Source organism: Canis lupus, chromosome 3 (genome assembly GCF_003254725.2).
Source record: "Canis lupus dingo isolate Sandy chromosome 3, ASM325472v2, whole genome shotgun sequence".
NCBI classification, from domain to species: domain Eukaryota; kingdom Metazoa; phylum Chordata; class Mammalia; order Carnivora; family Canidae; genus Canis; species Canis lupus.
Window position 1 is genome coordinate 58236649 of NC_064245.1, and position 16653 is coordinate 58253301.

General features: G+C 58.2%; 1 protein-coding gene across 1 annotated transcript in view; it reads left to right on the forward strand.

Annotated features, from left to right (window-relative positions):
* The first annotated feature begins 885 nt into the window (after positions 1-885).
* The window catches only part of ADAMTS7 (ADAM metallopeptidase with thrombospondin type 1 motif 7), a 39395-nt gene continuing 23627 nt past the window's right edge, over positions 886-16653 (forward strand). The window contains exons 1-8 of the mRNA XM_035714107.1: positions 886-1015; positions 5999-6354; positions 7866-8031; positions 8961-9157; positions 13632-13715; positions 13973-14097; positions 15041-15190; positions 16282-16425. Coding sequence (XP_035570000.1) covers positions 886-1015; positions 5999-6354; positions 7866-8031; positions 8961-9157; positions 13632-13715; positions 13973-14097; positions 15041-15190; positions 16282-16425 — 1352 coding nt within the window. The remainder of the gene's footprint in view (positions 1016-5998; positions 6355-7865; positions 8032-8960; positions 9158-13631; positions 13716-13972; positions 14098-15040; positions 15191-16281; positions 16426-16653) is intronic.

Sequence of the window (16653 nt, forward strand, 5' to 3'; positions counted from 1 at the left end):
GAGGAGTGAGGGGGCCCCGGTCCACTTCCCAGCCTTCTGTTGTAGTTACCAGGATAATGGTATGTACCTCGCAGGGTTCTTGGGAAAGATACAGGTGCTGAATGTCAGTAGCTTAGCACAGGGTAGAGTGACTGCCACTGGGAGGTCATTTTCAGTAATCTGCCACAGAGACCCAGGAAGACTAGGGAGGCCTTGGTGAGTCCTGTGGTTTGGACAACCTCCATTTGGCAGATGAGGCAGGGCAGGTACCCTCTTCCATGTAACCTGCCCCCTTCCCGCTGGAAGGTCTTCTCGAGCCCCCATAGGTAGACAAGACGGGGCTACCCCATCCTGACCCCAGACTGCACAGCTGTTATCATTTTCTCTGGAGCTGCCTTGGGAGTCCTAGACCGGGGTCTCTACCCACTGAACTACCTTCCTTGAGACCAAAAGGGCACATTTTGAGCTCCCTTTTAGGAAAGTGTATCCTGACTTTTCCTCCTGTGACACATCAAGAGACGTTTTGGGGTTGATGGGACTGGGGTGGTGTACCCTCCCACTAAACACTGAATTGCACATATGAGCCCTGTGTGCATGCTGGGCACATGAATGCCAATTCTAGGAGGATGGCATGTCTCGCACACTCATGCACTCTCACACCCCGGTTATTTTTCCTCTTTGTCATGAGCTTCGGGTCAGGTCATTTGAAGGGCTGGACTGTTACTCTGGTTTTTGATAGAGAGGTGAGGGTAAAGACCTGACGGCATTTCTCTGGTAGAAGCTGCAAAGTGACGGTTTTGTCACCCAGTGGTGATATTGAAAGTATTTAACACCCAGCGTGGCAGGGGCTCAGTCCATTCAGAACAGAGCACCTGACTTGGCACAACCGCTGGGCCGCCAAGCAGCATGGTCCTGCTGAACAGCGCCCGCACCATCCAGCCTCTCAGCCCTGTGGTGCCCACACACCTCTACGGCTTGCCAGCCCTGGGGCGGGGGATGAGAGTCTCAGCTACCAAGTCTCTACCAGGGGTCAGCTGTAGAGACAGGGAAAGGGTTGTTTGCTTTGTAACTCACTCAGCCCCCATCATAAAATATTTTAATGGCAAAACAATATGTTACAAAAAGATTAGTGCAGAGCAAAACAAGAAAATAAAATTATTGCAGCGAAGTGATAACTTTCTCCAAGTCTTTAGTTTCCTTTTTTTGATTAAAAAGCATCTTCTTAAGCCTTTGGGCAAAGAGATAAAACAGGCTTTTAGGAAACTGTGGAATCTACTTTAGAACCTCTCTGGCTACTTTTCTGTTGTAACTTAGCTCTCCCGTGCTGTGTGCTGTGTTCCTGTGCTCAGCACCTACGTGGGAGCTTGTTTAGCTCACACACCCGGAGGGGCAGGTGCGGTGATTCTTGCGCCTGAGTTAGAGATGGAGCACAGACTCCAAGGGGTTGAGTAACCTGCCTGCGGGCTAACAGCTTCGGGCGGCAGAGATGAGACGCAAGCCGGGCGGCCTGGCTCCAGAACACACGGATCCTCGTGCCTTTTACCTGCATTTCCGTCACATTTCTGAGCTTAATAGGCAGCTTCTTTATAACTCATTCTGAACTTCGGTCTTGTGATTTGCACAAGGTCTAGAGCAGGATTTTCAGCAAGACCCTCTATCCCGGGGGCCGTGGATCCCTCCCCAGGGACACCTGTTTAGAGTGGGCCATTTCTCCCCAGTAGTTCTGATTCCCCCATCGCATTCGTACCCCCGATTCCCACCCTATGTGCTAAAGACACTGCTGTTGCCACGCAGCCCCTGTTGCTCAGGACACTGGGCGCCACAGGCAGGTGGGCACCTGCATGCCCTTACCTTCAGGGAGGTACCTGGGATGGCCCAGGCCCAGGAACCACGGGTGGTACTTAAGACAGAGCCTTGGGATGCAGCTGCTGACTTATCCCATAGGCTTTTTGTCCTATGCTCCCTCCCCCCGGGGCTTCTGTCCCCTGACCAGGGTTCCCCCTGTGGGTGGGGACACAGAGGCTCACAGAGGCTCAGCGACCATCCAGCGACTGCCCCCAAACTTTTCTGTGTTCCAAGCCCACATTCCTGACAATGCCTTATTTCATCACTCCATGGTCTTGTTTTACAAGACATGGGCGTTGCCTGAGCCTACAGCATCTAGTCCTCCTGGGGCCCATCACCCGGCAGGGTCCATCACCTGGTGTCTGCCACGGGACCCTCCGGAGTCAGAGGACTGCACACAGCACCCTCCCTGATGAGGCTTTTCTTAACCTCAGCCTATCTGTGTGACATCCCCTCCCCAGCTGGACCACTCAGTCCTGGGCCAGGCATCAGGGTCAGGAGTGCCCGACACCAGTTCCCTGTTTTGAAGGGAAGGATGGTGTCTCATACATTTTCCTGGACTTCGGAGCAACTACCGCTCCCTCACAATCAGTAGCCCAGTGTGACACATCAGGTGCCGTCCCCCAGGGCAGCAACATGGGTGAACAAGCCTGGCAGGTGGCCCATCTCCTGTTTCTCCATTTCTGTTAGAAATTCAGTTCTTTAGTCACTGAAAGACAGCATAACTAGGAGGCAGTCAGTGGCAGTTGGGAATAGAAGAGGGAGCCGTGGGGACTGGGCGGGGGGTGGGAGGGGGTGGGGGGCAGCCAGGGTGGAGTACAGGCCCTCTCCCAGGGGCTCCTTGCTCTACCGCAGCCACTTCTGCTGGGTGGAGATTGAGGTCTGACATGTATGAATGATAAGGCTTTTCGGAGAAAGCTGAAAATTGAAATTTTTGGATAAGATCATGTAATTTGTATTTGTATTTATTTATTTATTTTTAAGATTTTATTTATTCATGAGACAGAGAGAGAGAGAGAGAGAGAGGCAGAGACACAGGCAGAGGGAGAAGCAGGCTCCATGCAAGGAGCCCGATGTGGGACTCTATCCCCGGTCCCCAGGATCACACCCTGGGCTGCAGGCGGTGCTAAACCGCTGTGCCACTGGGGCTGCCCAGATCATGTAATTTTTAAACCGGAGGCAACTGATTAAATATTTTTCAATATTTGTGCAAGTTGAAACGAACAAACAAGATCAATAAACTGACAAAAACCAAATCTGCAGGCAGTGATTGTGGAGCTGTAATCCCAAATACCCTCATTAGGACGTCAGAGCAAGGAGCCTCCTTGAACCAGCCTGCCCACTGGCTTCCAAAGGTCAGCCTCGGAAACAGTCCAGTCTGAGTCCCTGTGAGGCTTAGGAAAATATGGAAAATGCAGATTCTGGGGCCCCAGAGCCCTAGGTCTATGGAATCCATCTGTGGGCTGTGTTCTCAGCCTCTGTAGCCTTTCAGAGCTCTCCTCCAGGTACTGCTGATGCTCGGCCAAGTTCACTCTCTGAGGAGGATTTCCGGACTTCCCTGATGATCACAGTCCCCTGAGGCCCTTGGCAAAAAACACAGCTTCCCAGTCCCATTTCCTGGAGATGCTGAATCAGTGGGTCTGCAATGGCTCTGGGAATTTGATTTTAACAAATTCTTCCCCAAGAAGCCTGGAAAATCCTTGTACTTGTGTCCTCCGGAGACTGGGAGAGGGAACCTTTGCCCAGAACCACACAGAGTGACCCTGCCCGTCTGCCCCTCACTGAGTATCCTCCTGGACGGCACCCTGTGGGCTGCCCACCAGGCGGCTGGGGCATTCGGGCATGTCCTTGGCAGGAGCACACCACTGGTGTGTGCAGGGCACGCTGCACGTGGTTTGGCAGGAGATGGCCAGTTGGTTTCTGCAGCCTGGCCAGGATGGAGCTTGGGGCTGGACTGGGCTGGGCTGCCCTTTCAGCCACAGAGAAAGCCTGGGGGGCATTTGCAGGGTGCCCAGACATTTCTATGGCCCCAGGGGTCATTGTCCCGAGCAGCCAGGATTTGGGAGAGCTGGGCCTGTATCTGGTTCATCAGGGCAGGACCTTGGGCAGAAAGACCTCAGATGGGCCAGTTTCCTAAGTGCTCCCCAGAGCCTGGGGACTGCAGAGGGAAAGGAGACAAGAGCATCAGCACCAGGATCCCTGGGACAACCCTCCCCCACCCCCACAGTAGTGCTGTTCTGATGTGTATGTGTCCATACAAGATTTCTTTTGAAGAGTAGATCTGGTGGCTAAAGAAGTTTGAAACACTTAATCTGGTGCAACTCCTTTATGTGAGCGATGAGGAAACAGGCCTAGCAAGGAACGGGCTGCTGAGAATGCAGAACGATGTTCCCGGGGGACTTGGAGCCCAATCTGCTACTCTCGCTTTGTGGCTCGAGGCCGGCTGTGTTCCTCTCTGAGCCTGCAGCCTGCAGATTTTCCCACGGGTGTCCTCCCCTGGACTCCACAGCCCCAGGGACGTGGGCAAAATTTAGAGGATCCATAAACTCTGATGGGAAGATATTACGTCTTTAAGTTCTTTTACTTCTAAGTTAGCATTTCCTTCAATTTTGCATGTTAGCACCAAACTACAATAGCATTAGGAGCATCTGTGACTTTGTTACCGAGCTAGAAAACCAAACCATTTTTTAATAAAGATTTTTATTCATTCATTCATTCATTCATTCATTCATGAGAGATGCAGAGAGACAGGCAGAGGGAGAGGCAGGCTCCTTGCGGGCAGCCCGATGTGGGACTCGATCCTGGAGTCCCAGGATCACGCCCTGAGCTGAAGGCTGACGCTCAACCACTGAGCCACCCAGGGGTCCCCCAAACTATTTTTCTATCTCAAATCAAATCACTGCTCATCACTACTGCAAAATTACTGTAATGGTTAAATTTGTCCTTAGGTCTTTTTAAACACGTTCATAAAGGAGCGCTTAAGTGTATATCCCACTTCCAAAACAATTTTGATGACTGTGTTTCAGTATAATCCATTTCCTTGGCACTCGTTTGCATTTTATCTTATGCATTCGAGAATGTCATTCTGAGAAGGGCTCCTCAACGAAAGAGGTTAGTTAAGAGTCTTGCTCTGAGAAGACTCTGAGAGGGATTCTAACAGCCTCCAGGGCCTGAGCACAGGGCTGCAGGTTTTGTCCAGGCCTAGAACCTTCTCTTCAAATGGACCCTTGCATGTAACACAAATAACCCAGAGTTGCTCAGCTGGAGTGGGGGCCTCACATCTGGATGGTCCTTCTCAATCTCCCAGGGGCAGGACACCTACCCCACCGTGGACCCTGAGAGCACATTTAAAAATCCACCAGGCTATACAGTCCACCCTAATAATCATAATGGCCCACACGCGCGGTCAGCAAGCCGTGCACTGCCGTGGGTGGATGGGCTCTTTCACTAAGAGCACAAGCAATTATCCCCATTCTACAGATCTGATATTTCTCGAGAAACTGCCAAGTCTTAACTACCTAGAGCGCTAAGGCACTGTTCTGACAGGTAGAGTCTTCAACAAAGACCAAAGATTCTCATCCTCCTGGGGTTTACATTGGAAGAAAATAGACAAATGAAGAAAATAATTAAAATGCTAAGCCACATAGTGTGTCAGTCGTGCTATGGGGAGGAATACAGCAGGGAAGAAGGACAGGGAGCCAGGGAGTTGTCATTTGAAGATATAGTGGTCAGAGGAGGCCAGTGAGCCCTCTGAGCGGGACTGGAGGGAGGTGAGGGTTTGGCCTCGCGGGGTGGCACTCGGCTGGGGGGCAGGAGCACAGAATCGCAGGCCAGAGCAGGTGTGGCTTTTTGAGGAGCCGCAGGAAGCCCAGTGGGCTGAGTGGCAGGAACTCAGCAGGTGTAGCAGATAACCTTGAGTGACCTTGCCCGGGGCCTCCCTGGCTGTGGCCAGAGGTTTGCCTTTCTCTGTGATGTGGCCTGGGCAGGAGTGGGGGCCTCCATCCACCGCTGTGGGGTGGCTCCCTCTGGCCGCTGTGCTGCAAGCAGCCTCTGGGAGGGGCCGGCTGGGGGTTATGGGGTAACAGGGCAGAGAAGTGGGCCTGGGGAGGCGGGGTTCGGCTCGCACCGCCGCCTCTTCACGCCGGGTCGGTCGCCGGCCGCCCTCTCCCCGCAGGCCGCGACGTGGATGGCCGCGTGGCGCTGGACGTCGTGCACCCCGTGCGCGTGGACGCGGGGGGCTCCTTCCTGTCCTATGAGCTGTGGCCGCGCGCACTGCGCAAGCGGGACGGGTCCGCACCCCGCGCTGCACCGACCTTCTACGAGCTGCAGTACCGCGGGCGCGAGCTGCGCTTCAACCTGACGGCCAACAGGCACCTGCTGGCGCCCGGCTACGTGAGTGAGACGCGGCGGCGCGGCGACCTGGGGAGCACGCACATCCATGCCCAGGCGCCCGCCTGCCACCTGCTCGGCGAGGTGCAGGACCCGGAGCTGGAGGGCGGCCTGGCGGCCATCAGCGCCTGCGACGGGCTGGTGAGTGCCCCGCACCCCAGGGGACTCACGGAGCGGGGTGGGGGGTGCAGCTGTACGGTGGGGGGTTCCTGTCCCCCAGGGTGGCAGTCTTCGAACTTGAGCCAGAAGCACGCTTGTTAACACTGTGCTAGGATGGGGTGGGTGAGGCTCCCAGGCCAGCATCTCTGAGTGTTTCCCAGTGTGGAAGTTGCAGGTGCAGAGAGGGCTCTTTGAGAATCACCCTGTAGACCAGGTCACTCCTAACACAGCGCAGCTGTCCGTCCTGGGGAGCGTGGGTTATGCCTTTGTTCTCAGTGGGGCAGCCTCGCCTTTACCTTTCCTTCCCGAGAGCCTCAGCCACCCTGCCCCGGGTGGAGGTGATGCTGGCTATGCTGCAGCCTTGATTGCCTCCCTCTGCTTGGGTTGGCACGGCTCCCACCTCAAGCAGCACAGGGATCCCTCTGCTCCTGGCCAGGTGACCAGATATGCCCTCCCCTTTCTGGGGATGCAAGTGTGGGAACCGTAGAGGGGGAGGAACGTGTACATGGTCAGTGGGTCAGCCGTCTACCGGTCCCAGGAGGGCCCTCAGCTCAGAGCGCGCCCAAGAAGCCACAGGCTGTAGCAGGACCACTGCTGCAGGACATCCAGACCTCTGAGAGCCGGGGCCTGTCCTCTCATATGGTCATCTTGTTGAGTCTGCAGCAGCTGTGCATATTGGTGTCGTTCCCGTTTACAGATGAGCAGAAGGCTCAGTGGGAACCTTGCCCAGGGTCCTTGCTGCTGGTGCTGCACTTTCTGGCCCTCGGGGCTCCCAGCCTTGTGCAGCCCAAGGGGTACACTTGGTGCAAAGAGGGAGCTGCAGAGGAGGCAAGACCCTCCCCCCAGAGGGCTGGGCTTCCTCTGGAGGTGGTGGGCTACCCAAAGATGCCTCCCCAGGCCCCCCTGCCCTGGCCTCTGCACGCCAGCGGATGTGCCCGAGATGCCCCTGCCTGCTTCCCTGCTCTGGCAGGCCCGGGCAGTAGAATGTCCTGGTGACTGTGGGCATCTCAGTGGCTTGGGTGTGGGCAGGGCTGCACTTGGAGTGATTCATCACCTCAGGGAGATCGGGACGCAGGCCAGGGGCAAGAGGACACAATGGCTGGCATGCTGAGAAGAGGGAAGATGGTCTGGATGCCCCGCTGCCTGACTCAAGGCAGCCATCTGGAACCATGTTGAAGATGCCATCCTAGATTTAGCGTGGCTGCATTTCCTGCTCCTAACTGGGTGTGCATGGAGGGGGGGAGGGTAAAGCAGACATGTGGAGCATCCTCCTGAGAGTACTAGCTTCTGAGCTCTGCCCTGAGGCCTTGGGCCGTGTGAAATGGCCGGGAAGGCCATGCAGGGCAGAAGGAACAGAGTGAGCAGAGGCCCAGAGGGGTGAAAGCACATGTATTGGGGGTTGGTCAGAGGCACTGAGAGCGTGGGGCCTCAGGGACCGTGGGGCGGAGGAACCCACTGCAGCCTTTCCATGTGACCCTGGCGCTTCTTCCCAGAAAGGTGTGTTCCAGCTTTCCAATGAGGACTACTTCATCGAGCCCCTAGAGGGTGTCCCAGCCCGGCCCGGCCATGCCCAGCCGCATGTGGTCTACAAGCGCCAGGCTTCTGAGAGGGAAGCAGCACTGGGTGGTTCCAGGGCCGCAGGCACCTGTGGAGTACAAGGTATGTGCCTCTGCTGCCAGCTCTGGGGAAAGGGCTGCAGGCATTGGGCTCCTTTCCAGAAGCTTCTCTCATCAACATCTCCATGTCCAGCTCCCCTCAGACCAAAGGGATGCAGACATATCACCATAGCCCATGCCTTCCACATGCGCCACAGGCCTGAGGCCTCTGCCTCTGCCTTACTCACTGCCTACCACACCTGCAGCTCTGTTGGCCATTCTTCCTTGGGTGGCCGGGCCATCAGAGCAGCTAGCCAGGAACGTCCCTCCCTTCCCTGCTCTGGCCCCAGCCCAGAATAGGTGAGCTCTGTTACTGGAGACATAGCACCAGCACCTCTTCTGCAGAGCCACATTGCTGGCCAGTCCAGATGAGGAGCTGCCCACGAAGGGCCGCAGGGGTCTGGGGGCTGCTTGGCCAGCATGCCAGCCTCAGAAGCTGCCATAGCTCAGTGACTTTATTCATGGGAACAGTATCCAGAGTTGGGCTTCTGGGCCCCAGTCTTCCTGGCTTCTGTCTGGGGTGGCTTAGACAGGGGAACAGGCCTCCAGTGGGGATGGCCTCCCAGGCAGGGCCCTGGGGTCCACCTGTGTGGGGATCTGCCAACCCCAGGGGACAGGGAGCAACACTGGAGATGGGGCCCAGGAGCTCCTTGTTCACATCTACTGTTTCATTGCACCCCAAGGGCATCCTCTGAGGCTCCTTGGCTGATTGCTGTTTATAGTCGGGGATGCTCCGGGTCAGAGGAGGGACGTGACCAGAGCAGGGTCACACAGCCCAGGTCTGGGGCAGAGCCACAGTGGGTGTCCTGGCAGCTTGCTCTGACCCCGCACTGTTCCCTCGGCCCCAAGTGAGCTGCTGAGCGGGGGCCTTGAGATGCACCCTCGGCCAGCCGCTAACCCCCAGGCTGCTAACCCCACCACCTGGGCCCACAGCATCCACGCAGGTGGAGGCGCGGCGGGAGCGGTGGGAGCAGCGGCAGCAGTGGCGGCGGCAGCGGCCCAGGCGTCTCAGTCAGCGCTCGGTCAGCAGAGAGAAGTGGGTGGAGACCCTGGTGGTAGCCGACGCCAAAATGGTGGAGTACCATGGGCAGCCGCAGGTCGAGAGCTACGTGCTGACCATCATGAACATGGTGAGGTGGCAGCTGGACACCAGGCCTGGGCAGGTGGGAGGCGGGCGAGGCGCGAGGTGGTGGCCCTGCTGGCTCTGCTGGCCTGTGGGGGGGCAGTGCAGGGGGGCAGAGCGGGGTGGGGGGCAACCACCATCCTGTACCTACCTGGGGAAGCCCCTAGACAGGTTGGATCATTCATATCGGTTACGCATCTTCCTCCTTTGTGCTGGGACTTGTGGGCGCTGGGGATACACAGGTGCTCAGCGAGAGCAGCCTGGGCCTGCGACACCAGCATTTGTGAGAGTTCAAAGGGTCTGTTCAGTTTCTCAGCCCACCAGCTGCTGACCTCAGGCGACACTTGACCTGTCTGAGCCTCAGCTTTGCTCATCTGTGAACTGGGGATGAGGATAGTAGCCGAGGGGCCGGTCCTGCTGACCTGGGCCCATGTGCCAGTTGAGAAAAGGGCCCTGAGAGGGTGAGTGACTTGCTCAGGTCACACTGCGAGGCAGGACAGAGCGGGTGGGAGCCCAGGCCCCCTCTCTCCTTGGTGCTTTGTGGCTTCCTGGAGCTGGTGACCCCTGGAATGGGTTGCAGCTCGAGCCACTCTGTCCCTGTGGCCACCCCGTGAGAGGAAGAATCTGGGCCTGGCCACTGCACAGCCCCACCCTCCTGGGTGAGTGAGGGTGTGTGCTTTGGAGGGCTGCGTCTCAGGGCTGTGCCAGGGCCAGAGCCTGTGATGCTTGCCCCTGCCTGCCCCTCCCCTCCCCCAGCTCTGGGAGAAGTGCCCCCAGAGGTCATCCAGCTGTGATGAGGGCTCAGGACAGGAGGGGTCTCTGCCCATGCCCCCTGCACTCCCACAACCTCATCAGCAAGCTCTGCTCTGGGCCAGCCTCCTGCCCGACAGTAACCACCCTTGTCAGGCTCCTTGCTCCTCATGGAATAAAAGCCACAGCCTCCTATCTGGGACTTGAGACCTCAAAGGCCCAGCCAAGCCTCAGTGTGACCTTGTCTGCCCAGCGAGGGGAACCACTAAAGGCCAGGGCTTGGGGAGACCATTGCCGGACAGCAGGGCCTGGCCCCTCTGGGGGAGGATGAGCAAGGCCAGGTTCCCAGGCCACAAGGTCGTCGTCCTCTCTTCTCAGGGCTCAGCCTGATAGAGGCCAGGGAGCTTGGCCAGAGCCAAGCTGGGTCAGGGGTCAGTCAATGAGCCCAGGGCCTGGCCTCTACCTGCCTTCCTGTCCAGATGCCCAGGACCCATGTATTCACCTTGTGAGCCCCATCCTTGAGGAGTGGTCTGGCACGCTTGTTCCCTGACTCTGGACTATATCTGGCTTTCCCAAGCTGGCAAGTCCAGTATTGGTCAGCACAGAGTGGGGCTACCTGTAAGCCAGTGCCAGATACCTGGGGAGGCGGTGGGGAGGGGGAGGGGGCAGGGACAAAGGGTGGCATGTGGACAGCCTCTGAGAAGGACCTGCTTGTCCAGTGTCCCCAGTTACTACTGCCTTGCCTCAGCCTCACCCTCATTTTCTAGAGGAGGGAACAGAGGTTCAGAGAGGCCCGGGGATTTGTTCATGGTCACACAGCAGGTTAGTGGCAAAGCTGGGGCTGGAGCTTAGATCTGTCTGCCTCCAAAGCCCACTTGGTCTTCTCTGCCCCAAGGCAGGCAGCCAGGGAGCAGTGGTGGCCAGAGCCTGCTAGAACGGTGGGGGATGGACAGTGGAGCTGGGAGAGCTTACCCCCTTTGTCCCTCTGGAGCAAATGCTTGTTCACTTAACACCGATGTGCTGAGTGCCGGCTCCACCCAGGATTAGGTGATGGATGGGCAAGAACAGGATCCCTTGCTTGGGAAACTCTGCCTTGTTGTAACGTTTCTCCAAGAAGGTTCCAGGGAGGACTTGTTCCAAGGGATGCTAAAAAATATTCTGTGAAAAAAGATGCTACCGTTGAAGAAGTTTGGCAACAAGGGTTTAACAAAAAAGAACAGACTTGTTTACTGCAGGACTTGTCAGAGCCTTCAGAGCTAATAAGCACTGAGAATTCCTAAAACTAAACAGAAGGTATTTTCCCAATGTAGAAAGGAAGAGCAGGGGCTTTGGGTCAAACCTGGTTCTGGTCCCAAATTAACTGTCTCTTGGAGCCTCAGCAACAGAGGGGGATGCATAATAAATGGGGACGCTTACACTCACCTTAGAAGTAGGACAATCAATCGAGATGTTGCAGGTAGGATGGCCAGTACAAGGACTATTCCTGTTGGGCTTGGCTTGTGTCTGATGCTACTGGGGTGGCTGCTACAGCACCTGCCCTCTAGCCCCACAGCCACCTGCAGGGCAGCCTCCCTCTGCTGGGGCCTCTGACAGGCCCGTTTGCAGTGTCCTCTCTGGGCCAGACCCTATCTGTGCCTGGGAGCTCGGGGGTGTCCACTAGGCATCACAAGACAGGTTCCCCACCTGCCCGGTTTGCACCTCTCATCCTGTGTATGCTGTCTCAGGTCACTGGCCCTTTCTGAGTGGCTCGTGTTGTACTGTCCGCCTGCTGGAAGCTGGTGGTCACCTGTCACCCCCAGATCTTTCACAATGTTGCACACCCAGGCTGCTGTCTGGGCCTGTGGCAGAACAGAGCTGGGCTTCCTGGGGATCGTTTATCCAGTGGTGACCCCCACACGGACCTCAGGCCACTGACAGGCACCCTCCGGTTGAGCGAGCAGGTCAACCAGTGAGGACTCTGCCTCCCTCCAGAGCCTCCCAGGGTCTGCTTGGTCTCTGTACTTCTTGGGGGCAGGGGTGTTATACGTGCTAAGGGAGGGACTTGGTGTGGCTGGAGCTGCCCCCGGCCCTAAGTCAGGGTACGGGGGGCCAGTTGTCGGGACAGGTGTCAGCAGATACTCAGGCACTCCCTACCCCCAGAGCCACTTTGCTGGGACCTCCTGCCAAATGCACCTGTCCGTAGTCTAGGAAAGACTTATTCTCTTAATCCAACTCTCATTTTCCGCTACTTTAAAATGAGACGATCCATTGACGATACGTGGCAAGTCCCCCAAATGGATTCATTCAGCAGATAGTTCTTGAGTGCCCATCATGTGCCGGGTACTAGATGTGTTGCTGGGCTGTCAGAGGGAGCCCCCAGACATGGCCTGCGTGTGACAGTAATGAAACCGTCGTCCTCAGGAGCACACAGGTCAGCAGAGGGGCTGCTAGGAAGGACAGATTTGTGGTGCTTTGGGGGTTTCGGGTGGAAGGAGGGCCCCCCAGGGCATATGCTGGAGGGCTGAGAGCTGGAGAGAGGGCAGGATGTGACTGAGCAAAGATGAGAAGAAGAGTATTCCAGGCTGAGGGCACAGCATCTGCAAAGGCCCTGCAGTACAGAGGCTCAAGGGATTCTGAGAGTGAGCCAGAGGAACCAGGGAGTGAGGACAGCAGAGGTGGTCATCGTGGGGTCAGGACTGGGACTTTGTCTTCACCTTGTGGATGGGAAGACCCGCTTACCGTTTGAAGCAAGGGTGCAGTGTGATTGGCTTGTGTTTCAGTGGCAGGTGCTGCAAAGCTGTAGGTGGGCAGGGTGCATGGGGACACTGCCGGGAGACCCCCAGGGCTGCCCAGATGGGGATGTTGGGCACCTCGAGGAGGCAGGCCTGCTTGATGGGGGGGAGGCGGCGGCACACGGGGGCCCCCAGGCTCCTGACCTTGCTTCTCAAAGTGCAGCTCCTCCCTGTTGGTGCCCTCTTGCTGGTGTGTGTCTTATCCATTCCCGTTTAGATATTATTTTTCTTGGTGGACTTGCTAGAAGCAAACCCATGACTGCCTGTCCTGCCAGGAACCTGCCACCTGACCCCACCCGTGGACTGGCCTCTCTCTTGTTCTCAGGGCACTCTCAAAGAGAAGATGGCTTTCTCTGCTCACTCCCCCACATATTGATGCACCTGCCATCTTTGGGGTGGCCTTCTCTCTTGGGACTGAGTGGGGCACCCCTATGGAGCCATGATACCCTGGAGAGATGTGCACACCTGGCACCTTCGCCCCAGGGCTAGCAGGGCAGAGGGGAGACCCTGGGGGCCCGTGCCTGCCCTCATGCCTCTCTAGGCTCTGCCCAGGTCTCCAGCCCCATGGGAGGACTCAGCCCTGGGGTGCTGGTCTTGGCATCCCCCAGGCATGAGGGGGCTGCAGGCTGTCCCAGGCCAAGACAGTAGACAAAGCAGGGCCCTGGGAGGGCTGAGAGGCCAGCGTTTGGAAGAATGAGTCGGGGAAGCAGATCCCAAGCTGGTGCTCAGGCTGGGAAAGCCTTACGTGCAGACTCTGTTGTCGCCCGTTTGGGGAAGCCTGCATGCAGGGGTGAGGACGTTCATGTGTGTGTGTGCCTGTGCACGTCCTGAGTGCAGCCCACATGCGCTAGGTGAGCCCCCTGTGTGTGAGCAGGGGTGTGCATGCCTTTGCATGGGTCAGTGCTGGCTGTCCAGACCTTCTCTGTCCAGGGCAACAGCCTAACCCCATCTCTCGGGCAGGTGGCCGGCCTGTTTCACGACCCCAGCATTGGGAACCCCATCCACATCACCATCGTGCGCCTGGTCCTGCTAGAGGATGAGGAGGTGAGAGGTCGCATGGCCCCAGGCTGTCTCGGGATGGGCATTGACTGCCAGAGCCGCCCCATCCCCATCACCTGAGCTGCCCTGTATGGTAGGGCACAGCGAGCCTCCTTGGCCCGAGCTGTGCCCCTCCCACCCCCAGGCCCCGGCTGGCCCTCTCTCAGGTGCTCCCAGGATGTGCCTGTCAGGCGGGGGGGTGGTCAGACTGGAGGCTGGACCGGGGCCACGAGCCTGGCTGTGGTTGTTCTCTCTGCCCCCAGGATGACCTGAAGATCACCCACCATGCAGACAATACTCTGCGGAGCTTCTGCAAGTGGCAGAAGAGCATCAACATGAAGGGGGACGCCCACCCACTGCACCACGACACCGCCATCCTGCTCACCAGGTGTCACCAGCCGCGGGGGTGCAGGGCCCAGGGGGTGTGGGGCCCAGGCCGGAGTGGGAGCTCCCTGAGCCTCAGGACGGAGCAGCCGGCCCCCAAGGCGCTGTGTGGGGGCAGTTTACTGGCTTTGGCTGGAGACTGGATTCCTCAGCACTCGGGGAGATCTTGTTGAAATAGTCATGGATTCTCCTAGAACCCTCAGAAACCACAGGCACGCCTTCGCCCATCCTTCCCAGGGCTCGTGCTGGACATCATAGAGTGCAACACTCTGACCAGGGCACGGGCACGGGTTTCCCCGGGTTGGGTTTGTCCAGCTGGGTTTGTGTATATGTGTGCTTCATGCACGTTTGTCACACGTGTGAGTCCCGGCATCTACCCTGCGGGCTGGATCCAGGGCAGGCCCATTAGAAGGAGCTCTCAGGCTGTAGTCTCACAGCCAAAGCCGCCCTCCTCGGCCCCGGCCCCATCCTTGCCCCACCTTGGACAACTGCAGATCTGTTTGGAGGTGGTTTTTTTTCTTTAAAGATGTATTTATTTATTTTAGAGCTGGTGAGGGGTGGTGCAAAGAGAGAGGGAGAGAGAGGATCCCAAACAGATTCCCCCAGCGTGAAGCCTAACATGGGGCTTGATCTCACCATCCTGAGATCATGACCTGAGCTGAAACCAAGACCCAGACACTCAGCCAGCTGAGCTACCCAGGGCCCCAAAGGCTCCGCGCAGCCCCCTCACTGGGGCAGTAACCACAACTGTGCTCAGGTCTGTCCCCACCCCACCCCCGGCCCCAGCAGGTGTCCCATGTGCAGGAGGGCACCGCCTCCCAGGTGCAGCTGTGCTAGCAGTATGTCTGGGTGGGAGGGGGGCTGCTGTCCTCATGCCCTCCTGCTCTGGGGCCTCTCTGCTCAGGTGGGCCTGGCGCTGGGCTGAGGGCTGCTCTCTGCCCACGTAGGAAGGACCTGTGTGCAGCCATGAACCGGCCCTGCGAGACCTTGGGCCTGTCCCACGTGGCGGGCATGTGCCAGCCACACCGCAGCTGTAACATCAACGAGGACACGGGCCTGCCCCTGGCCTTCACCGTGGCCCACGAGCTTGGACACAGGTACTCCTCCCGCTGCCACAGCCGCTCTGGCATGCCAGCTTCACCTCTCCACTCGGGGGCAGCGGGCAGCGGGCAGAGGAAGGCAGCCCGCCCCCCCACCTGGCCATGCGCTGTGCCTGCACTGTCCCCACCACACAGCCGGGCTGCTCTCTGTCCGGTGGGGAAGAGGCCGGCCCGGTACCTCTGGGGCTGGCTCAGAGTCTCATTTCTAGTGGCGTTGAGCTGGCCAGAGTCATCAGCACAGGGCATCAGCTGCCCCTGCACACTGTTCTCGTGCTTGCATGTTGACCCTTGGTCCCGGCACACCTGAATTCCCAACTGCTCTGTGACCCCAGCCCAGTGCTCTGTCCTCTCTGGACCTCTGCTCCCCGGTGAGCAGGGGCTTGGATTCAGTGATGGCTCCTGGGTCTCCGTGTGGCCCATGCCCTTGGCTGGCTATGCCCAGGCTGTTCAGACGGTCAGGAACCGATGCCGGTGCGCCACAGGCAGGTCTGCTTTCAGGGGCTTGGGCTCATGCAGGCAAGCCACCGTGGTGGTGGAATGAGCACTCTGCCCCACATCTGCCATTCCTGGGCTATGTTCCCTGCGCCTCTCTGAGCCCCCCTGGGCAGTTCTGAGGACTGAGCAAGATGGGGTTTCTGTGAGTGCACAGCACGGCGCCCAGCACGTTATACGTGCTGAGTAAATAGCATTTCTTGTCTCCTTCCCGAGGATGCCCTCTTGAGAACTTTTCTATGACAGGGCGGCTCAGATGCCCCTCACTGCAGTGCATAGCCTCAGGCTGAGGACCCGTCAGGCTGTTCTAGGGGCCACGGAGGGTGCAGGGGCTGCGGTCCCCACTGTGCCACCTGGCTCACCCCTGTAGGTGCTCATCAGGCTCGAGCAACCTGTCCCTGGAGGAGGGCCCAGGGAGTACAGAGGTCCCAACACATCTTAGGTCAGGGAGGCGGAGGCTTCCAGAGGGCTCAGCCTTCCTGTGGCCACACAGCAGTTTGAGGGTTTGGTGGATTCGTGCCAGCAGGCCTGCGGGAAGGGGCGGGCTGGCGGCTTCCCTCGGCTCACTCGCCCCTGGGGCCTGTGCTCTCACGCAGCTTTGGCATTCAGCATGACGGAAGCGGCAATGACTGCGAGCCCATTGCGAAACGGCCTTTCATCATGTCTCCACAGCTCCTGTACGACACTGTCCCCCTCACCTGGTCCCGTTGCAGCCGAGAGTACATCACCAGGTTCCTGGAGTAAGGCCCACCCCGGGTGGGAGGGTGTGCTGGGCTGGCATTCTGGGGTGAGGTGAAGGGAAGCATGGGTACTGCAGGTGGAGTTGGGGGCCAACAGGTGGGGGTGGTCAGCAGGTGGAGCTGGGGGCCAGTGGGTGGGGGTGGTCAGCAGGTGGAGCTGGGGGCTAGTGGGGGGATGGTCAGCAGGTGGAGCCGGGGGCCACTGGGTGAGGGTGGTCAGCAGTTGGG